This window comes from Poecilia latipinna, unplaced genomic scaffold (genome assembly GCF_001443285.1).
Source record: "Poecilia latipinna isolate Pla-1442-1.1 unplaced genomic scaffold, P_latipinna-1.0 Scaffold381, whole genome shotgun sequence".
In the NCBI taxonomy this organism is placed as follows: domain Eukaryota; kingdom Metazoa; phylum Chordata; class Actinopteri; order Cyprinodontiformes; family Poeciliidae; genus Poecilia; species Poecilia latipinna.
In genome coordinates, this window is record NW_015112997.1 from 60738 (window position 1) to 84706 (window position 23969).

General features: G+C 40.0%; 1 protein-coding gene across 4 annotated transcripts in view; it reads left to right on the plus strand.

The window, feature by feature from the left end:
* The window catches only part of wasf1 (WASP family member 1), a 63769-nt gene that overhangs the window by 34244 nt on the left and 5556 nt on the right, over positions 1-23969 (plus strand). For 2 of the 4 annotated variants that reach the window (XM_015036785.1, XM_015036786.1), the window contains exons 4-8: positions 6832-6985; positions 11536-11653; positions 16971-17054; positions 22122-22178; positions 22884-23047. In XM_015036785.1, the coding sequence (XP_014892271.1) occupies positions 6832-6985; positions 11536-11653; positions 16971-17054; positions 22122-22178; positions 22884-23047 (577 nt within the window). The remainder of the gene's footprint in view (positions 1-6831; positions 6986-11535; positions 11654-16970; positions 17055-22121; positions 22179-22883; positions 23048-23969) is intronic. The other 2 variants (XM_015036787.1, XM_015036788.1) reach the window with 2 other exon arrangements.

The window sequence follows — 23969 nt, forward strand, 5'->3', positions numbered from 1 at the left end:
TTGTTTTTATTTTTAAAATCCAAAAAAAATTTTGAACCAATGTGAAAAAAAAATTTTGTTTTTTTTTTTTTTTTTTTTTTTTTTTTTTTACTTGAATATATCGGGTCACGGTGCTCCGGCAGATTCGTGCTGTTGCAAATCTGTATTTTAAGCTCGAGTCTGCGTCTGTGCTTGTGGTCCGTGCCTTTATCTGACTTCATAAATAATCCTGACTATTCCCTCTTCATTGTCTAAAGAGTTGGCTTTAGAGACTGTGGATAAGAATCAGCTCAGTTGCAGTTTAAGTGAGTTTTGGGAGAAGTGGGGGTGGAGGGGTGTCGAGAGGGAGGACAGTAAGGAAGATGGAAGGTTCAAGGGAAGGGTGCTTAATACAGGGCACTGCAGCAAAAGCAGTGGAGTGTAAAAGGATTGTACCGCAGAATTTTCCAGACTTTGCTGCTGCTCAGACCTCAAACCTTCTTCACATTCTTTTGTGCCCTGATAAAGTGTTTAAAATGGGGGTTAAAAAAAAAAAATCACACTTCATCTTTTGTCGTTTATTTGAGTTTGTACAATCGAGTGACAATACAGCAGCTTGGCTCCAGTGGACTGAATTTCACACAAAGCCGTACGTCTGCGAGAAGGGGTTCACCAGAGGGGTTGTTTCCCGTAACTGCCAACCCGCATCTCCCATCTCAACCCTTTCTTTTACCTTTGTGCTGTCAGAGTGGATGCTCTTACTGTAAGACTCGCCTTGTAATTGTCTGTGTGGCTTTGTGATTGCCGTGAGTGGAGGGGTGAAGGAGAAGGAGAGTCGGTGCAAGCAGAACGGGGCCGTAAATCAGGGACCTGGAGGGATGGAGACGGGAAGATGGGGGTCAGGTATAGGATGGAGGACACTGGAGCACACAATGGCTGTTTTATAGATGAACAGGCTGCAAGTCTGACAGAGCTCGTTGCAGCTGTAAAAGCTCAGATTATCCCTTTAAAACTGCTGATAAGTTACAAAGCAACCACGTTTTGTCTCTTGTGACTTGAGTTGACTTTTATTTAAAGATATTATGCAGAACAGCAGCAATTTCTAATTTTGTTTTTTAATTTTGTTTCCGTTCTTGATCTTAATAATGGAAGCAGTTTATCTGTCTCGGTTTTCGCCTCTCTTTGATTCTGTGCATCACGACCTTCGTATACCGGCGTCTTTGTCTCATCCAACTCTTTGATAGCTGATCTAAAAACACACATCAAACGCATAGATTTATTGATTTCGGCCACCATCTTGATTGTCATGGTAGGTGGTGAATGTCTCGAGCAGTGACATTGCTCCACAGGCTGCCGACCGTCTAGCTTCTGTAAAATCACCAGATATAATTCGCATAAAGTATTGTAAAAGAAAATATTCAGGTCCCTATTTATATAATCCATAACAAAAAGAAAGTATGCTTGATATGTTTTCTAAATCACTCTATCGTATTAAATATATTGGAAGAAGAGGTTCAAGAATATTTGTAGTTGCACATTGCATAACACCAGCAGAATATGTAGGAAAAGATGTCTAAATCTCAGCAAACAGGCTGTGATTTTACTGTTTTTGGCAGAGAAGACATTGAGATTGCAGAACAATTTTTATGTTAAAGCTTACATATTGCAATTTCCTTTTTCTTTTTACCATATTACTGCATGCCAACAATTTTCAAATAAAGATAAGAAATTTGACTATTTTATGTGTGATATTTTTATTGTAAGCTTTTTTTTTTAGTGAATCATAAAAACAAGCTTATCCATCAATCTCCTTTATAAGAACATTTAACAATAACATCTCAAGATGGATTCTTTATTCTAAAAAATGTCATTATTAAAAAGATTTCCGATGTAGATTTAGTGATTTTTTTTGTTTTGTTTAGTTTTTTTTTTTTTTTTTGGAAGGATGTCAATCAAGAGATTAGAAACCAAAAAAAATTACATTTGGTTTTGAAATGATCTCATCTGGTTCTGGATTTTCTCTTCAGGTGAAGCAAACTAACATTGCAAAGCAAGGAGGAAACGGGGGGAGGAAAACCAGCATTAGTGGAAGCCAGTGCGGTGAAATATCCCGTGCTATTTTGAGGTGATTTGATTTAGACACCTATATGGATGACAGTGTAACAATAAGCTGCTGTGGCAGGAAAAAATACAGTCTGAACAAAGAGATGCCCTGCAGTATAAACAACACTGATGAAACTGTCAGCTTTTACTGAGGCTAAGACATCGATCTTTGTGACATCTACCTGTAAGTACTGTTTGTAAGTTGACAGTAATAGCTTTTTCAAGATAAAACATAATCCTTTAACACTCTTTGGGTGCGTTAAAATCTGAGTGAGCAGCTCAGCAGTAGGCATCTGTAAGTGCTTTAAAAAAAAACAAAGATCTCACACACCCAGATGAAATGGGTTTACTCTGCTGATGAACACATTTTAGCAAATGATTGGAGGTCACAGCGTGGTCCACAGTGTTTCATCCAGTCATTGAACCACAAGGGCTTTATCTACCCTAATAATTTATAACTGCCCAGAGTGACATGAGAAGAGCAGACGTACACTTTTCTGTACTCTGCTGACCTTTCAAAGAGTATCACCCCTCACTTTGTCCTTTAGGATCCCACCCCCTCCTAGACTTCAATCCACAAACTACCTCACCACACCTATAGCTGTTTTTTATTGTCCTCTCCAGACTGCTCTCATATCTTTGATTGATCTCTGCTTTCCCTTCATCCTGCATGGATGCCATTTGTGTTCTGTCAGGCCCTCTTCTCCCCCCTTACTCCAGCCAGCCAAACTAATGGCCTGTATCCACTACTTAATAGCACTGTTACATCACTGGATGGGCTGCAGGCCATTATGGAAGGCCACGAAGCCACACCAAACCGCTTGGGGCTCCAACTGTGTCTTTATCTACTGTCTTATTCCTCCCTTTCAGTCCTTCAGGATATGTTCATCGCTGTACTTATCTGTTAAATGGTTTCTACTTCTGTTACATTGCTGATGGTGCTTTTACAACATCTCAGTCTTTTTTTTTTTAATGTTCTTCGTGATGTGCAGCTCTGTTCTTCTAATCTAATTCTGCATTCACTCGTTTCCGTTGAATTGACGTACTTTTAAAAATGGGCTTCGGTTTCATTTTATCCCAGAAAATTGTATTTGGTGTCGTCTTAGTTTCTGCCTTGACGGAAAAGACGGAGAGCGCAAAATCAGTTATTTGCTATAAGCCATGTAAAACTTGAGATAAGATTTGTAATTCAGCAGTAGAAATCTCTGAGTCTCGGCGTACTAAAGTCATCAGGGGAGTTTCCTTTGTTTTAAACTTTGGGCAAGTTTAGGAAAGAAGCTATTAACTTGTAGTCATGCCCTGTCTTATGAAGGTCTATGCTTATATGTAGAGGCTTTATTATATTCTAGAACTGGATCGCCTTCAAATATTCAAAATAAAATCACATTAGAAAGAAAAAAAATTCTATAATTGATGATTAAATGCACCTATATGCTTAGTTCTAACATGTTAAATAACGTGGGAGGCTTTATAAACCATAAACTAAGTAGAATAAAATATTATAGTTTAGAAAATAGCCACTGCGCTGTTGTTTTTGCAAATCATATGGAGCTTTATTGCGGAAAATGAAGACTTTAGTTTTGCAACTCTCATTTTATGTCTGTTCACCATGTGTCAAGAGTTGTTCATGCAAGCATCTGACCCTATGCTATTCAGTGCATCTAGAATAAAACGACAACCTCTGCAACAAATGCAAAAACAGAGACAAAGAAAAGAGGCAAAAGCCGAGTTGAAGACGGAACCGATTCAAGGCTGCAGGAGGAAGAATGCAATAGGCAAAAATATAGGGCAGCATTTGCATCAGAGTAAAACAGGGGAGAGAGTCGTGTGTCTGCATGGTAAAACTTGGCCTTCAACTTTTCCTATCTGTTACGCCTGTTTGTGCACTAGAACAGCTACGAGATAGTAAGTATGAAGAACGAGGACAGCAGGGGGAAAACAAACCTGGAAAGTTTTATTTTTATTTTATTTTTTTTATTGAAGCCAGGGGTGTGTGTGTGTGTGTGTGTGTAGGTGACAAAAACTTCTTCACCTCACTGTAGCTGAAGTGTCTCTGCCAGATGGTGTCTGTCTAAAAGTGAAAGATGCGAAGGCTAGAAATAAACTGTTTAGGACAGCTTGTTGATAAGATGCATCCCGAGATCAGAGACAGCTGGAACACCTGGTGCTGCCTCAGCCAGCGCGAAAGCTCACAGGTTTTACTTCTGGATTTCTGAAGACCTTTCGTCTACGTTAAGCATACCTTAGCTACTTAAGCTAATTTATTCAACTAATTCACTCAGTCCGCTTTGAGGCTCACTTACCAACATTTCTTCTTACAATCCAAGCTTGTCCATGTAAAACATGTAAGTTGTAGTTGAGTTAAATCTCATGCTAAGTAGAAGATCTTTTTAACATATTCGTCTACGTCTGAGGTGCTCGATGTTAGTCGGTAAATATTTAAAACCACCTCACTGTGCGTCAATCTCAGATCTGGGTGCTCGCTTTCTTTGCCGTCTCTTATTTCGGCCTACTTGTTGCACCATGCGACAGCCCATGGAGCGTCTAAATCCATCTGACGACAGTGTGCACAGTGCTTTCAACACTCGCCTGTCAGAAACTTTCTGCTCCTTATCATGCCAGGAAATTCTGTATCTATGATGTAGACCAAGCTCATAGAAAATAGTTTCACCAGAAGTGGCAGACACAGCATAGGAAATCCTGGCATTAAATCCTCTCTGAGAATGTATTTTGGACATTTGTGGGCAGAGAGTGAAAATCTATGAGGAATATCTTGTAGCATGCTTGTCTTTATTCACCTTTTTTTGTAGTTTTCCCACCTTTTAAAGCAGAAAAACAATTTTCATTTCCGTCTTCTGCTACTCCTTCAAAGTGTTCCAGGTAGACCTATGTGTAGGCATGAGCAGTCTCATTTTTTGTTGTTGTTTTCCATCTCTGTGTCTGCCTTTCTGTTTTAATGGCTTTTCAGTCCAATCCACCCTCTGGCTATGTGCAGCTTACAAGACTTATCCCAAGGGAAGTTCGTGCCTTGCTGTTTTTGTCATTGAAATTATTTACCTGTATACACCACTCGGGTATTTATTTGCACATTACTTTCCATTTTGATTTATGCAGATATTTCTGTCCTTCCAACTCATTCCTGATTTTCATCTGTTTGCTGTTTCCATGATCTTGTCTGTTTGTTTGTTTGTTTGTTTGTTTGTTTGTTTGTTTGTTTGTTGTTTTATTTATTTATTTATTTATTTATTTATTTATTTTTAAACTCCTTTCATGTTATGTACCAAACTCCTGGTACTGTTAAATCTGTTATGTCTGTGCTTCAGGTGGCTGATCACTTACTATGCTCAGTCTGCAGAAGTGATTTTCCAGAAGTTACCCAGATGAGCAACCTAAGCTGGCTTTAACTTTTTCAGATTTTGTCATATTATAGTAACAAATGCCAGTGTGTTTTGTACAAGAGATTTCATGCATAATTGTAAGTTGAAATAAAATTATATATATATATATATATAGTCTTTTTTTCTTAAGAGACAAACTTTAAAATTTTGGCATGCATTTATGTTCAGCCTCCATGTTTTTTGGGGGGCGTATGTCTCTACCACATCAACACAGAATTCTTTTTTTCTGATCATCATAAAATTAAAGAAAGGGCATCTGTGAGTAACGATTTTCAAGTCACGTACAGATTCTCAAATGGATATTCATCAGTTTTGGTCTGACATCTTGAAATTGGCCCCTGTCTCTTTAAGAACCTCATATCCTTTCCAACACTCCTCCCTAAGCATATCATCACAACGGTGCGTCTCCATGCTGTCCGATGATGCCGGTTTCAATCATTCACACACGTATATTCATGCAGCGGCACCGCTATGCCCTCTGACCGCCACCACCAGGCAAGGCGGGTGAAGCGTCTTGCCCAAAGACGCGATGACGGAGGCGTACAGAGCAGGAGTCAAACTGGCAACCCACCGATAGCGGGTTGAACTCCTACCGCTGTCGCCACCGTCGTCCCGTGACACATATAATCACGGTAAAATACGAACAATTAAAAAAAAAAAGTTCTAGGTGAAATTGTTAGCTTTTGTGTGGCAAAATTGTGTTTATTTTGGTCTTTAAATTGATGTTGTCACTCCTCAATGCTAGCCTGCTAATAACAGGGAACTAACGGAATGATTCTAGGCCTGCCACACTCCTTCTGTCCTCCCCTGGGCTGCACTGTCTATTTGTCTCTCCCTCATGTATAATTCACATCTGGTTGCAACATTCTGGCTTTTCTTCCAAGACTTTTACTTTCCACATTAAGAGTTGCCTGTAGTAGAGTTCCCCCCACCCCCGTTCTTCTGGGCAATTTTTCCTACTTGTTTTTTCAAGGGGTTCAACTGTGCATCACTGATTTATTTATTTATTTATTCATTTTTCCTGCCTTTAAATGTATTTTTTTCCCCTTCATACGGAGGAAAGGGACAGTCATTCGCTTATCTTAGTCATCAAATTTGGGTTTCCTTAAGGGGAACTGAAATGAACCTCGAAAATGTGGCGTTAACCCAAAGGAGGGGGGAGGATGAATTGTTTATGACGCACGTTTGTGCTCTAATGTCAATACAACTGAATGCTGATGGAACAGAACCGATTGATAATCACAAGCTCGTCAGTGACGTGTTCCTGATAAGCTTCCATGTGCCAAAGACTTGCAAACACCTCCGATTTAATAAGTGAAACCCGTAATTTTCCCATTACCAAGTGCCCTCCGTTTGTCCCGTCTCTCTGCAGTGTCTCTTCAGGACATCACTATGAGGAAGGCCTTCAGGAGCTCCACCATTCAGGACCAGCAGCTGTTTGACCGCACGTCTCTGCCCGTCCCTCTGCAGGAGAGCCTCCACACCTGTGAGGAGCCGCCACCTCTCAACATCCTCACTCCGTACAGGTCTGAATAATGTTGCTATGCACAAAACCACGTTTCACCTCATCAGCATTGCCAGCATGACGCTAATTAGATTGACTTTAACTGTTATTTTTTTTATGCATACTCTGCAAACGGTGCAAATGACTAATAAGTGTTAAAAGTCACAGTGTTAACACATAGAGCTGAAATGACCTTGAAAAGTAAACAGAGCTTTTTGGTTTCTTTGTTTTGAGTTCCTTCACTGGTCAAAACATTTATTTATCACAGGGTGGACTTTTCGACTGCAACCTTGAATGGTTGGGAAGTTGGTACAATTGCTCAGACCACATTTTTTGGAAGCGTTCCCGTCACAAGGCCTGAACATTCTGAATTTATTGCATAAATAGTTCCCAGATTTATCAATATTTAGACTACCTAGTGTTTATGCCATTTATACGTAAGAGGATTAGGGCCATGGGAAAGAAAATAAAAAAAAAATCTGACTTTAATCTCAGAATTCTGAGGAAAAAAAAGTCAGAATTGTTTTATTTTTTTATTTTTTCCCAGTGGCCCTAATCCTCTTCCATACATTTGTGTTTATGTCTTTGTCTTTAAATCTGGTGGACTTCCCTGAATACAAAGGGGAAAGGATGTGTCGAATTGGGGCACCTGCTATATATAATGCAATAACTTGTGCATATACTTCTTTTGGTTTTTAGGATTCATTAATATTTGTCATTTGGATTTTGTGGCGTATGAAATTGCTTTGATTATTTTTTCAGATATGGATAAGTTTCAAAAAGGGTTTTATTTTTCCAAACATTTTCACTTTGCCCCACTGTCTACTCTTTGTTCAGTTTATTCAGAAATCATCCGTCATGCAGTCCCAATAGGTCAGTGCAGTGTGTTTAAACCTTCACTGACACCTGATATTGTCTTCTGAAGTCATTAGACACTGTGTGTGTGTGTTTTTTTTTTTTTTTTAATAGCCAGGTGTTGCTTAGAAATCTTGCTTTAAAAGTTAACTTCTGTTTTTTATTACTGCTTGTACTGATGAGGCCCTACCTGACCCAGACGGAAATGGCTTCTTCATAAATGTCGCTGCTTCCTAACAATACTGATCAATCAAGATGGTTGCATCACGGCATCTATTTACAGGCATACTGCAGATATAAAACGTACAATTTGTGTAATTAAACTGTCTCCATGCACTGGGATTCTACACAAAACGTCAGAATAAATCAGAGGCTGTAATTTGTTCTGTGGTAGCATTTTTTTTTTTTTTTTTGTTCCTGTGGAAGGAGTCTTGTGCAGTGTTTTTAAGCCATCTCCTTGGGTTAGTTCTTTTTTGTTGCTAATATACTGTGCGATCAGACCGTGTTATCTTGGCTACATTTCAAACATTTACCCTGAGAAACCGAAACAAATTGTGCCTCCGTGACAGGCTGCAAGTTCCCAAACATCCAAATTAAACCGCGTCCTATATTTTATGTTTCCACACAACACTGGCTAATATTTAGAGTTTGTTTATGCTCAGAGGTTAATGGCTTAGCAAACCAAAAAATATTGGCCAGATATCAAGCTGAAGATGAATGTGGGAAGGGGGGAGCCAAAAGTCCGAAGCAAATCCTTTTTTCTTGAAACAACTTTTAGAAAAGGCAAAAAAATAAATAAATAAATAAAATAAAATAAAAATAACACTACAAAAGGTGTACTAGAAAATCTTGCTTTTTGGAAACAAAAAAAGGGAAAAATAAGGGATGATTTAAAACTTTTGCACATTCTAGCATGTGACCTAGTTGTCCGCTGTGATGTTCATGGTTAATGCTCAGTGGGATTAATTTTCTCAGATTTTCTTCGAGTTTGAAAGAAAACACTAAGTAAAAAGAAACCCCATTCAAAGACAACGTCTCTGTAACTGTTTGTAAAGATCACAATTTGCTTTATTCTGTTTTTTGGTCTTCATCATCTTCTGATTTTATTTTTTTTTTTTCCCCCCCTTTCTCGGAGTCCATCTGAATTTTAGATCCCGACTCCTCCTCCTGAGCTGATTGGTTCATCAGCGCTGAATGGATGATTGGGTATATCAGGGGTGATGATTTCATGCGTTTGATTAATAATTTAAAGTCCAACTTGAATTTTTGTCATCTTCCTAGTTCCACTGCTGTTCATTATTTCATCCCATCTCATCCTTGTCACCCACTGTCTTCTTTTCTTCATATCTTCTACTTTTTCACACCTCGCCTCACTCCGCTGGAGGCCTCCCCAGGGTCTTATTTTCCAGATGGACCCAGAACATAGCTTCTACATGTATGATCCTTTTTATTCCTCCTCCTTATGCACGAACATGTAAACGCGCACTCCAAACTAAATAAGAACATCAAAGCGTAATGATTTATCGAGTCAAATTGTACCTGCTGCAACACAAACCCACACCAAACTGGTCTCCCCTCTGTTCTCTCTCATCGCTTTGTTAAATTCAATTTTGTTCCCTTTGTTGTGCTACATATCATTAAACTTTCCACTCCTGCCGTTTGAAGTTGAGTCTTTTCATCTTCTATGTGTTCACTCTTATTGGTGTCATTGCCAAATAATTGCCTCCCAAGACGAGGCCAAGGCTGGATATAGGGAAATACTCGCAGATTAAAGTTTCAGCAGCCAAGAAGCATGAGATCTTTCCTGTTTTGGATCTCAAAACCAGGCAGCAGTGTGCCCTCCAGGCCTGTCCAGAAAATCATTATAATATAGTGAAAGGCGAAAATGCACCAGAGAATTAAATCTATCTTCCAAACTGTTAAAAAATAAATAAATGACACCGAAGATTATTGATCAAATTATCAAACCATGATGGCATTTTTCTGGTCTTCTGGATTGCGAGTTAAATTGTTCTTGGCCAAGTTATTTGCAACCGACAAAAAAAGTTTCTGCTTGAAGGAATGTATTGTTCTTTCTCAAATCCATTAACGCATCAACTTCCATCTATCCAAGATCCGGATTGCAAAAGTAATGGGTAACCCAGACATTCCTCTCCCCAGTTATAACTCTCTCCAGCTCGTTCTGGAGGATGTTGAGGCATTTCCAGGCTGGAAGTGAAACATTTTTTTGCCAGTGAGTTTTGGATTTACTCTGGGGTCTTACCCCAGTGAGACATGTCTGGAAATCCTGCACAGGGAATCCTCACCAAATACCTGAACCACGCCAACTAACTTCTTTTTGATGTGAAGAAACGGCAGCTCTTCTTTGGGAACCCTGTGATAAGATCTCCATTCTTTTCCTATGACAAATCAGAGCAGCACCAGCTTGACTGCAGACAATACCATAGACAAAATTTGAGCAAGGTCACGGCAACATTGTATGCTCGACGGTCAGGTAGCATGAGGGTTTCTAATGAGCCTAGAATACAAAATGTACAGAGAAAACGAAACTAGAGTACTTGATATAAAGTTGTGTTCATACACTTATAATGGTTTACTCTGTTGAGGATATAAAAACATAAGATGCATAAGTTGGGCTGTAAGCTCAGCTAATGTGCATGTGGCCGCGCTCTGCTCTGCTCCTATCAGTCACACACCCCTGTGGATTTGCTCTTTAATCACTCTGTGGTTACAAGCAACAAAATGGAGCGGGAAGATGGTAAACAAAAGCTAAAAATGGCAGAAGTTATACTTCTTACTTAAAAGGTGGTGTAAAAACCAAAACAGTAAAAGTTTGGGCCTCTCATTAGAGTTAATTAGTCGTGTTGGATCAGACAACGGGTTCAGTTTTTGTGGGCCCAACTGGGACAAGTTGGATTTTTTAAGCGTGAGCTAAACTCTATGCAACACCTCTTCAAGGCAGCGTTTCCAGATTCAGAAACGGCTAAATCATTTACATGTGGAAAAGGTAAAACCGGTACATTTTAGAGAGGATAGAGAGAGAGAATCGGCTTTCCTGTCTTCATTAACACTTTCCTCAGAGGTAAACAAGAAAATCATTGAAGTGACGCTTACAAGTCTTCTTACGGCAGGGCTAAAACAAAGTGCAAATTAGTTTTCTGATGAAGTCGATTTTCACAAACTCCCATTAACGTTGCAGACAAGAAGACGTTTAATCTGATTGTTCTTCATAGCAACGTAGAATTACTGCAAGTTGCTGGCGTAAAAAGCGAAGCTTGTGAAAAGATTTCTGTCATCTAAAAAGAAAAAAAGAAAAAAAACTTTTGGGAGAGCAGCACAGCCAGTGACTGATTGGAAAAACATTGCCCGCATAAAACTGTCATGTCAGTGTAGACCAGAATCTCTAAGGAATGTTTGATACCTTCTTAAATCTGTATGAGGTATTCAGGAACCTCTGAAGGGAAAATGTGGAGTAGCTGTTTAAGCTGCTTGGGAGACAAGCCTGCAGATGGTTCCTCGACTGTTCTTAGCTTGCTGCAATACACAGCATTAACTTCTAATTTCCCAGATCAACCTGACGTAATTCGTACGGTTTGATGGGAAGGTTTTGCGGCTTAAAAGGAAATGTTTTGAAAATGTTCACGTATAGGTAACAACCCCATGTCATAGCTGCACAGAAAAAGTCGTGACAACAACTTTGCTCTTGTGCATCTGCAGGGACGACGGTAAGGAGGGCCTCAAGTTCTACACGGATCCGTCATACTTCTTTGACCTGTGGAGGGAAAAGATGCTGCAGGACACTGAGGACAAGAGAAAAGAGAGGAGGAAGCAGAAGGTAAGTTAAGGCTTTGACATTTTTTTTTTCTTTTTTTTTTTTTCCATATTGCCGCAGTAGATTAAATAGTCTTTGTGGAGTAGTGAAGTTTTTAATTAGAATGACTTTAAGTGACTGAAGAGGCTTCTCGTATTTTCCAGCCCTGCATGAATTTACCAACAGGGTGACTCACTAATAGATTTGCAGCTCCGATTCATACCGCATCGCCTTTTCCTTTAATTATTCACCACTCATAGATAAATCAACGGTCCCCTCCGTCGGCCCTGTTAGTTATTACTTGTGTGATCATTAGATCTAATTAATGGGAGCATCTGCTTCTTGCCTGCCCCCGCACTGTGCATCATCTTTCTGCCTTCTGCTGACATGCATGAAGAAGGGTTTCCAATCTGACTAGACTTTTTTTTTTTTTTTTTTTTTCTGTGACAAAATCAGATTAAATGAAGGGTTGCTGAAGTATTTGAAGAAGCCTTGGTCTCTTACCGGATGCAGGGGCTCAAAACCGAGGGGGAGTGCTAATCAACTCCAGCTTGTAATTCCCTGCGTGGGAAGTGGCTTCCCATTTTGCCCCCTCGCAGTCAATCAGAGCTTATTACAGTCACGGTCAGAGAGAAGTAAAGCAAATGTTTTTTGTTTTTTTTGTTTGTTTTTTTTCCACTGAGGGTTTATATGAGCGCGGAGGATATAAATTGGCCGGTTATGAGGTTTTTAATGAATGTAGGAAATGCACCAGGTCTGAGGGTAAATGCAATGATTGTTTACTGTTGGTCCATTTAGTGTATCTTAGTCCCGCCTGCGTTTGTTTATTCTTTTCTTCGCTGCCCGAAAAGCAAAATTGGAGGCAATTTCCAACAGTAGGTGAACCCCATTTGCTTTAGAGGGCTGGGTTGATGTCACTGCTGGTAGTCAAAGCTCATTTCTCTGACTTGATCCTAATTAAAGCCTCGGGTGGGCTGAGCATATAAAGCCATGTTCATTTCCCCTCCTCACCGCAGTGGGGAGGTGGGAGTCAGACGGACCCCACGGAAAGACCTGCAAGACATTCGCAGGGACAAAACGGACCGATTGGGAATCATTGTGCGCACAGCTGCTGGTTTGTGTAGCCGTCACGGTGGGTAAATGGTCAGAGTGAGGGTCAGTGCAAATGCGTGGTGGAGAGTCTTTCACTGAAAGCATGCACAATTACTCGGGGAAGGACAGAGAAAAAAGAAATACAAAATTGCATAGTGTGAATCTAAGGGTGGTGATCTTGCACTTTACTGCTTTTATCTTAGCACGCCTCTCGGTCACTGCAATCAGTTCTCTTGTGGCTGTTTTGTACTCCATTTGATCATTTTAGGAGACTTCAGATACATTTTTCTAGCAGCATATCTCTCCAGTTGTTACTTCAGACCGCACATAAACAGCCTCGCAGGGCCACAACTGCACACATGAGTACCTAAAAACATCTAATAGACTATGATGTACCATGCAGCTGCAGTGTCAGGGACCTGAAATGCCTCAACACCTGTCAGTCACTGTGATTGCATCCGAAACTGGCTGTCAGCACATTTAATGGCACACCGTGTTCCGTCTCCCTTATTCTTTATTTATTTCGCCAATTCTTCTCCTCAGAATTTAAAATGATGAGCTGGGGAATTGTACTCTTGTGACAATAGCCGTGCGACTGCGAATTCCCGCCTTTCAAAATAACATTGAATGCTTCAGACAACAAAAACGGGTGGCATTGTGATTAGCTTATAAGGCACAAACAGCGCCATGGTTAGTAACATCGAGATAGTTTTTATTAGAGTTTACAGATGGGGGGGGGGGGGATATGAAGAAATACTGATGGTAGGTAGGGTGAGAAGCCCGGTTGTCTGGGGAGGAACTCGGAGTAGAACTGCTTCTCCTCCCCACTGAGAGGAGCCACACGAGGTGGATCAGGCATCTGGTTAGGATGCTTTCTTGTCGCCTCCCTGGCGAAGTGTTGCAGGTACACCCCACTGGGAGGAGACCCAGAGGAAGACCCAGGACACGCTGCAGGGACCGTGTGTCTCGGCTGACCTGCGGAATCCTTGGGATTCCCCCAGAGGAGCTGGACCAAGTGGCTGAGGAAGGAGAGGGAAGTCTGGGTCTCTCCGCTTAGGCTGCTGCCCCATGAAATCAGAAGATGATGGATGGGAGTGCAGTTCATTTATGAGATTGGAGTAAACCTTTAGGGTTAGTGGCAACAATGTTTTGGACACTTAAAACGGGTTCGATTTTAAATATTTTCACAGATTTATTAGCTAGAATAGTACACCTTTTCCCATTGAATGTCATGATTTGACATTAAAACTTCCTGATGAGAGCGCACTGCACTTGTAGTTCTGAGTTGCATAAAATAAAAAAAAAAATAAAAAATAAAAACAGATGTCGCATCAAAAATTTAATTAGCTAGCCTTATTAGTGCTAGTAAATATTTTAGTCAGTGTAAATATTTGTGCGAATGTTGATGAAGTCATTGAAGACAACAGCATGAAAACTGCTGAATAATGCAAAAATGATTAGTCATTAAATTACTTTTCCTACTAAGCAGATGGTGAGACTTCCATGTTGGTTTATTGCTTTTTCTTAGCACCCCTTCTCCTTTGCAACCGGCTAATTTCCTCCCAAGTCACTTGACTGATAGTTAGTCTGAAACCGGATTTACGTTACTCACAGACACAAAGCGTTAAGAGCCAGCAATAAACGAGAAACAGCACAGGACGGAGCGAGGAGCCGAGACGGCTGCTACGTCCTAATCTCATTAGGTTCTGTGTTAGCCTCATCCTCAGTGGATTAGCAGCAGACGAACTGCTGAGTGAGTCAGAGAAAAAAAAAAAAAAAGTTCAGAGTCAAGTGCCCGGGATGGGCTGAGAGAAGAATAGCTGGTGAGATCTGGAGGACAAAGATCGCATTCAATCTCCTTGACGTCGGCGTTCAGGTGCAAGTTTTCCTTATGTCCGTCTGACATTTGAATCTGAGCTTCCCCTGCTCCTGATTTCCAACTTAATGTGGACATCACTGGGAACTTAATGGAATATACTAAAATTGTTTTCGTTCTCCGTGCTGACTTGCACAAGAGAAAGATGTTTTCCAGAATTGGGCCATTGTTGGCTACAAAAAAAAAAAAAAAATGCATTTGCCAGCTATCATTAAAAGTGTCTGCTGCATAATTATGGAAGAACCTAATTTTTTTTTTTTACTTAAGAGAGAATGACAATTTTAGTGCATAGATGCATCCAGTTGGACTGCAGCTTAACTGGATGCATATTAAAATAAATTTTAATATACAAATAAATACATTGGTCTGCACATCTGCTCACATCAGCATCTGGCTGAATCCTTGAAGAAATCGGGTTCTGCTCTAGACTGTATTTAACAGCCTTAACGTAAAAATAACAATCTCGTAGGAAGTAATTGTTTGAGTTGGTATAGCTTGTCACATAACCAGATGTTTAGTTTAGACTTTGGTAATTGGTAATCCGTGATTTCCCATTTTGAAATTAAAACAACTGGAACCGTAACAAAAGTAAAGAGAAAAGAAAACAATCTAAGAATAAGCTACGGCAGTCGAGTACCAATTAGTAAGTAGGGCGTTTTACACAATTTCTACCATGACATTCTACTTGATAAAATGTCTGGTAAGGCTATTGTTAAAGAAAATGACAATAAGGAAATTAAACGTGCTGCTAGTTTAGTTTTGCTCTAATACTTTTTTTCTCTCCCATGCAATTATAAATTAATCTCAAAATAATGTTGGACTATTAATCATTACCCGTCGGGAAGCCGTTTCCTTTTATTAAGGGCTGAGCCTGGTGCAGTCATGTTGATGAAAATTATTATCCTCCTGCTGTAGAGCATGGATGGTAATCATTCAAATCAGCTAAACTAAAGGGAACCAAGTCGCACAATAAAATTCTGGTAATTAAAATGACGTCTCAAATGGTTTGTGTTGTATTCAAACATCCGAGCAAAGCAAGGAAGGCTGTTTATTTAATCAAATACATTCACTGCAATGTAGTTCTGCAAATATACTCAACTATTACAGAAGGTTAAGATGCAATATTTTATCATGAGCGCCGAAGACGTAGCAAAACAGAGCAGACATCAATCTCAAAGCCATATGCTGCCCAATAGATAATTTCATATATTTCTCATTAATACACTCCATAAAGCATAATTCACCACAGCAGCCATTCAGGGGGGTAAACAAACTACAGTTTTTGAACACACCTATGAAGCAAGTTACATCGCTTTCTGCATCGCCAAGCAACAATAAATCAAGTCGGTACTTCTGTGTTTCCCTGTGAAAATTTGCACAGTTAATTCACACTGTACTTTGCTAACTTTGAAGCATAAAAAAAAAAAAAAAAAAAAAAACAGTTTTGGAACCGATGGATAATCCATCGATGTAGAAAAATCTCATGCACACACTTAGATGGAGCTTATGCTGCAGAACAGCAGTATAGCACCACACTTAAGGCGAATAAAAAATTTAGTCGGTCCAACACAGTTTCACCCCAACAACAGTCCACAGCTACAACTTCAAGCTGAATGCGGTGCGAGTGTTTGGCAGCGTAACATAACAGGCATGTTAAGATTATTGTGGTGCAGAAATATGCGTCTTTTGCATTCCTCGTTCATGTGTGCGATTTTATACTTCTATCATGCTCAAAATAAATGAATAAAATAGGACGCTGCTCAGAAGCCGTCTTATTGATGCGCACCTCCAAAGTTGCCAGTTGTAAGTTCCCAAAGCTAAGACTCTTAACACCAAACATTGTTGAACTTGTTGCCAAGAGGAAGGACTTGAGGACAAACTGAACTTGTTGAGCTGTAAAAATTTCTAATTACTTGCTTAGATGCATAAATATTCAGCGGTGGAATTTGTCACCGCTGACGGATGGAAGGTAAATCAAAATATAACATAACAAATTCTGGAAAATTGTTTCACCTAGACACGTTAACTGGCTTGGGACGCTCAAGTGGGAGTCAGTCAAAGTGGTCAGTCTTCTTTTTCATTTCTTCCTCTCTTCACCCTAAAAACATGTAAAAAAAAAAAAAAATCAAACCTTAAATATTATGAGCTCTCGATACTTCAATCAGTTCAGTTTCCGTATGTTTTTTTTGTTGTTTTTTTCCAGTTTTACCGTTATTGCTGTGTAATACCACAATGTGACAGTTATGAGGTATCAGTGGTTCGAAATGTAGCAGTAATTGCTGCTTTTGGAGCTCTCTTCGCCTATTTTCTTTCCTCCCAATTTTTTTTTTTTTTACCTTTTTCTGTATCTGGTCTTTATCTAACTCTGTGCAGCTGGAAATGCCTTATCTTGTGTGCCCCAAGAGTCTTATAAGAGTCCTCTCTGAAACCCCTCCTCCTTTCCTTACCCCCCCAGAGGTAAGACTGTCTGCCTTCTCCTCACTCCGTCAGAGCATCTGCTTCCTGTGCGGCGGCCTGCAGCCTTTACAGCCTTTACTCTCCAACCACTAACTCCCACTAATTTCCACTCCTCTCCCACAGCTACCCACCACTCCCTCTGCCTCCACCTTCTGGTTTGCTCCCGGCAAGCGAGCTGCCCACTTTCAGTCTGACACTAATGGTCCTTCAGCACACCTGCATCCCAGTTGTGCCTTTGGGATCGGCCTGGCAGTTCTAGACATTGATTACTGTCTGTGATTAATCTTCCATGATGTTCTGAACATTGTGAAGGCACAGTATGCAGACAGCTCTGGCCGAAACGCGGTGCACCCGGTTATTTTATTCTTTAAAAATAACAATTTCACATTTTAGACTCAAAGCAAAGAAAAGTAAATATTGTTAAAAACCAAAACGGACAGAACATGCAGTGGTGCATTTGGGATACAGACGGTGGATAAACTCTTTAGTAACAACGAGTGAATTCTAGCAGATTTTTATTTGGTCAAACTAACTTTCTGCCCCGTTTTGCTAATAACGTCTTCCTGCCTTTTGGTTTTGAGACAAACTAACATTAAATAATGATTTCTTCTTCTGATTGCATTTGCATACTGCTCCCTCCATATTTACATTAAATCTTGAAATGTTTTTTGCTTTTTTTAAATTTTTTTTTTATTTTTTTGTTTGTCTGGGTTTTTTGTACCTCCCTTATCTTGGTGGTGACGAGGTAAACTTGAGTCCTCTAGTTTAATTTTTGTCACAGTCCCAGCTGTGAAATTTTAGGTGAATAACTATCAGGATAAACTTCATTAAATTGTCACTTGGAGAAAAATATGCCCAATGTCATCTTATATTTATTTTACAAGAAACCAAGAAGTCATGAATTACTCTTAAATGGTTTTAATGTATAATTAATGTGCCAATAATTATTCAGCCTTCACTGTAAATTAGGTTCAATGGAAATATATACAAATCCATCAGCTGTTTGTGGTAAACAAATTAAAAACAGAACACTTTAGAAAGCTTACCCCACATATTTATACACAGTTTTTCAAAACTAAAATGCAAATCGACGTCTTCCTGACAAGCATCTTTAGTAATTGGCTAAATGGTTTATAGCAAGACAGCAGTTTCTGGCCGAAGAACTTCACAAAAACTCAGAGGAAATCCTCATAGCTCCTCCTTACAGTAGTGTTTGTCAGTGCAGCAACCACGCCCACTTCCAGTTTCTGACCAATCACACAACATCCATCTGACAGCACACAGAAAAAAAAAAAAAAAGCTCTGTGCAGAATAAGTGTTAAGATTAAGCTAGAAGAAGTAAACCAGAGGTGTTTGCATGTCGTATTTCATGCAATAAAATGTTGCTGCCAACAGTCCGGGTATACAAGGTGTTCGGTGTACATTATTTATTTATTTTTATTGGGTTTTCCCCACTTAATCCATGTTCTCAAATGAACATTTATTAAGCGGCTCTACAACTACTAAAAACAAGAAGCTGTTAATACATTTCCACAGTTGTGTATGTGTGCGGAGGACGCTGTGTATCAACCTGGAGCTTCACAATAAAAGTCCTACCAGTGGTTGTAGGTCTTTTAATTGAAATCTAATTCAGTTTGAAAGCCAGCAGATCAGCAGCAGCTGTCCAGGTTTATGTTGTGTTATTGTCAGCAACGAGGTGGTCCAGTGCCTGCATTCCTCCCCAGGCCTGCTTTAGGGGGGAGGGGAGGGGGGGGGGGGGGTACATAGAAAAAGTTCTGCTGGGTCTGTCACTATACATACATGAGCACAAAACCGTCCACACGCCTGGAGTGCGGATGCGAACGTGTGCAGAGACTCTCAAACACACAGAAATGCATAAATCGAATTGCTGCGTCTCACACGTATAGCTCTCCCTCTGCTATTACCAGTCCATTCTTGTGAAAGATGACAGTTCATCTGAGCCACAAAGCTCCGTGAAATTGGCTACATTTATAACTAACGTGACAAACGTGCACACGTGCGTGGATACGCTCACACAAAACTTCTTTTTTTTTTTTTTTCTGCTTTGTTTTCGCTCCTCTTTGTTGTGTTCTCCAAATTTTGTCACCTTTATTGCAGCCATAAAACTTGCGCTATACAACTCCACACGTGACTTACAAGTGCTCGTCATACACTTGAGGCGTTGCCGTCCATCTGCTTGAAATGTTCTATCGGAGTGCTGCCTGATTGCAAAGGAGTGAACGCTGGAATAACGACATGTTTCTGACATGCAGTTTTCTGTAGAAGGTAAAAGCACATTATTACGAGGTAGTGCGTGTCTGAGTTGTGGGTTTGTGTGTGTTTTGGACACAGAGACTTCCCTTCAGGAACCGCCCCATCAGTTGGTAATGTGCAATGATAAATGAGAGCCTAATCAATATGCATTAGGAGTGATCCCTACACCCTCTCGCAGCACGCTGGCCGCTGCAGTGGACGGACAAAGTCAACATCATTTAGCTTTAGCAGAGAACTGCTTGCCTTCAACCCATGACGTTGAGTCATCCGCCTCTCAGATATCGTGCTTCATTTGAAAATCTACAGTTATTAATTGGGCACGGCAGGCCAAAAAATTGAGTAGAATTTAAACGCAATGATAAATTGCAGCCAATAAAACCATATAAAGCTACCTCGTGTGTAGTGCCTCACACGTTAACTTTTTCACATTTTGTCACTTTGCAGCCTCAAACCTCGGTGGACAGTTTTAGGTGATAAACCTACACAAAGCAGTGAATAATAATGGAATGAAAAAAATAAAGATGCATGCCTTTTTTTTTTTTACATTACCTGAAAAGTGTGGGGTACATTTATATATTGAGCATTTATATATTGAGCATTTATATATTGAGCGTATATTGCCCGTTTTTTTATTTGCAAGACAACTCATATTTGCTCCAGAGCCTCTCAGACTGAATTGTGTTCAGATGAATTTGCTTTAATCTAAACCCTTGTATTGAGGTTCTGCCTGTATTTAAGTGCGCTCGATTCAAGTCTCATTTCTTAGCTCAGTCTGGGCTTTCTCCTATTGACTTGGATTCTTCTGATACAGTTTCAACCGAGGCTAATCAGCAAACGGAAGGAGAAGTCGTGAAGGATGACATCGATTTTCTGCGCTTTTAGAATTGCAGTCTGCCTGTTGTTTCAGTGATGCCAGTGGAGGAAATGAACAGAGCCATTCAGTCCACATTGGCCACGCTTCCAAATATTGAATTAACAAGCCCTTCATTCGGCTCAGCACTTCCCTCTTCGCAGCACAGGACGGTTGTTTACAGAGCAGGCGATTTCCATTAAGCTTCACAGAGTCAAACTTGCACATTACATATGTCACGGTCAAACATTAGCGATTGGGTAAAATTTAAAACTTCAGCAGAGTCCACTCCTACTGGAAGCAATAGTTTTTCAATAGCTGGGAGTCCTGACCCTGTGTACAAAGCAAATAGCATAGAACTGCTGCCTTGTTTTCAGCAGGCTATGTAAAAGATAATTTTGTGTTTAAGGTGATGCGCTGTGCTTGTTTTCCTCCACATCGAGAGGCTGTGTCCTCTACATGGCTTGGGGCGAACTTCAATTGGGGATTTCTTACAGCGTTTTGTTTTTTGTTTGTTTTTCCTACAACACTCCTCAAAGTTCATATTTGAGGGGTGCACCACTAACAGATTCTCCTACATGAGTTTTGGATCTCAGCAGCTCCTTCAAAGCTAGCAAGGGCCTCTCGGACGCTTCTCTGTTTAATGCTTTCCTAATCAGTGGTGTATTAAATGTTAAAAGTCAAGTATATCGTTTTATAACCCAGCCTGCTCTAAACTTCCTCACGTCTTTATCTCTGACACATCTGCTGTGTTCCTTGGTCATCACGAATCTGTTTGATCAGTAATGTTCACTAACAAACCAAAAAGCTTAAAAATAAAAATCAGCTTGATTTCTACTGAGATGAAACACAAGTGGACTTCAAAGGCAATTTTTTTTTTTTTTCCTTCGGGTTTCATTCAGAGGTGTCGGATTGTAGAACACGTTCCAAACTTCTGCGATTTTTATTTGTAAAATAATTAGAAAACCCATCTGTAATGTAGCTTGCAACTTGGATTTGATTTGGCTTGGAAGAAATTGAATATTATTTGCAAAAATATCCCCATAAAAGTGGACTGATGCTCACAAGACTTGCAGAAAATGTCAGTTTCCTTTGTTACGAGTGCAGCCAACCACACAATAATGTCATTCAAGCAAACATCATCTGACCACAAACCGTATAGATCTACATCTGTAAAACATTGTGACACTTAACTGTTTGTTATAATGGGAATGGTTTGTTTTTTTATGTTTTAAGTGGTTCAAAAGTGGGCTGTTTCTATTTTACATTTCCACAATATTATGGAATATTTTATTGAAGGAAGGAATTTTAGGTCTTGTGATATTTTTTTTTTTTTTGTCAGCAGGATTGCATTTCATCAGGCTGTATAGCAAGAGACTGTTTGGTACTTTAATGTGTCACTGAGTTCAAAATGCTGCATTCTGTTGTCCTTAATTTTGTATCAATCTGCCATTTTATTATAAGTTGATCAGCATGCTTATGCATTTTTTTTTTTTGGTTGAGCATGTCTCCAGCCTGTGCTGTCATCGCTGCTCTGAATTGTTCCGGCTCTCACACAGATGCCCGCTCTTCCAGTTCTGTTTGCTAGTTCCAGTGCACTCTTCCACTCGGCCCCGTTCCCCCTCTCTCCGCCCCCTGTTTGTTTGGACGTGTGTGAGAGGCTGGTTGTTTGCGTCTCTGCTACCCACCTGTATTGTCACATCCCCCCGCCCCCAGGATGCATGTGCTGTCATTTTCTGTTCAACAGCACTTTTCTTTTTCTGCCTTTTCGCTTTTGTCTCTCTTGTTCCCACCACACACACACACACACACACACACGAATATTGCCCGTGTCCCTGTTGACTGTGAGGCAGTGCCGTGCTCGTCGCTGTGCCATTTTTTTTTTTTATTTATTTGAGCCCCCTCCCCTCACCCCTGGTGCTTTTGTTTTTTTGTTCTTGTAGTTGCAGGACCCCCGCATGTATGATCAGGTCTATAGGTACTTAGACCTTCCAGGGCAGGTATGTGAAAGAAAAAAATAACTGATTATTTTTTAAATGTTGTGTGCGATTTCTGCTTTAGCAACTTGCTGCTTCATTTCTCTACAGTTCTGTGCTTAAGCTCTTCATATATTAGTATCGGGGACAGAGTGCTGATAATCCAGGCAGATATTTCATTATTATTCAGTTGTTGTTGTTTTTTTATTGACTGAGTATTTTGATTGAGTTGATCGATGGGCACTCCCTGTTTTCGATTTTTTTCTTTCTTTCTTTACTGACTTCTTTAAAAAAAACCTGATTTCTATCTTTGCATATCTAAATAAACAAGCTTTCTGATTAACACAACTGCAATGGTAGTTTTAAAAGATACTTTTGAGCTTAAGGTTAGATTTTAAATGTTTCTCAGCATTTAGCATAAAGATAACTGTGATTCTTTCTGTTCATAAGCCAGGCTCTAAATCTCAGTGCTGCTTGTTGTTTGTGTGTAAAAAGCTTTAACTGTGTGATTTTTTTTTTTCCTTATATGAAATATTAGACATGATCAAATCTACCAAATAGCTATTTTTTTTTCTTCTTCCTCTCATCTTTTTTCACTCATCCTCATCTGTTGTGGATCTGACCCCCCCCCCCTCCCATTTAAATCACACCCTTCTCACTCATCTTGTACCCCCATTAATTTCCCTCCCGTTGTTTCGTTCTGCCCCTCCGTCGCCCGCTCCTCAACAGCTGAAGGCAATCGACCGTCCGCCTGAGCTAGAGAAGGTGCCACGGCAGCCTCACGATCGGAAGAAGGAGTGGCAGAAGCTGGCGCTGGGGGCGGAGCTTGCCCAGGACGCACCTGAGGACAAGCACAGGGAGACCAACGGATCCACTGGTTACCACGACAGCAGGTGAGTGCAGGACGCATCGTTTCCAGCCGTAAAGTCTCCAAATGATAGAAACGGAGTGTGAAGGGTTCCTGCGAAATCTGGAATAGCGCGAGTAGTTTTACAGCCGAATAAGTATCTAGCCGTCTATTCACTCTTAAGACGAATAGGCGGACGGATACTTTATTCTTTAAAATAGGCTTTAATGGACTCAATAAACCTTGAATATGGCTTCAAAACATAACTGCTTTTTGCTGAAAACGAATTAGACCTGACCGTAGAGCTAAAGCCATCAATGACTTAGTTAAATTAACATTTGAAAATGGGTTCTGCGTAATATATATGTATATAATATTTTCTATAGACTTTATTACGCCACCAAGGTGTATTCCTACTAATGTTCAATACTTTCATTTCAGATGTATGCAATTAAGATTTTATGCAAACTTGTTGCTTTCCTGGATGCATCTATGCCACAAATACTAGACAGAAAATCTTTCCTACAAAGATAGTTGAGAATAAATTTCATGTAAATTGACATGACAGTGTTGCCTGTGTACTGATAATGTCAGATAGTGTCTATGAAGGGCAGATGTATTTTATGCATAGGAGCCTCATTTTTAGAAACTGATACAGCTGCTGCGGCATATATGCCTTAATACATAATACTTGTACGCAAGAAATACTTCTAATTTATACAGAAACTTGGAAACTCATACATACCGCATCATCTTTTTCCACACGTTGTCGCTTCCCAACCACAAACTTCAAGGTATTCTATTGGAATATAATACGACACACACAGAGTAGAAGCGTGGTGATGAAATGGACTGAAATGGAAACATGGCGTTCACATACACTGAAAATTTAGCTCATTCTTCTTCAGTCTGATTGGATGGAGAGCATCTGTGAGCCACTGCTTCCATGTCTTGCATCAAATTCTCAG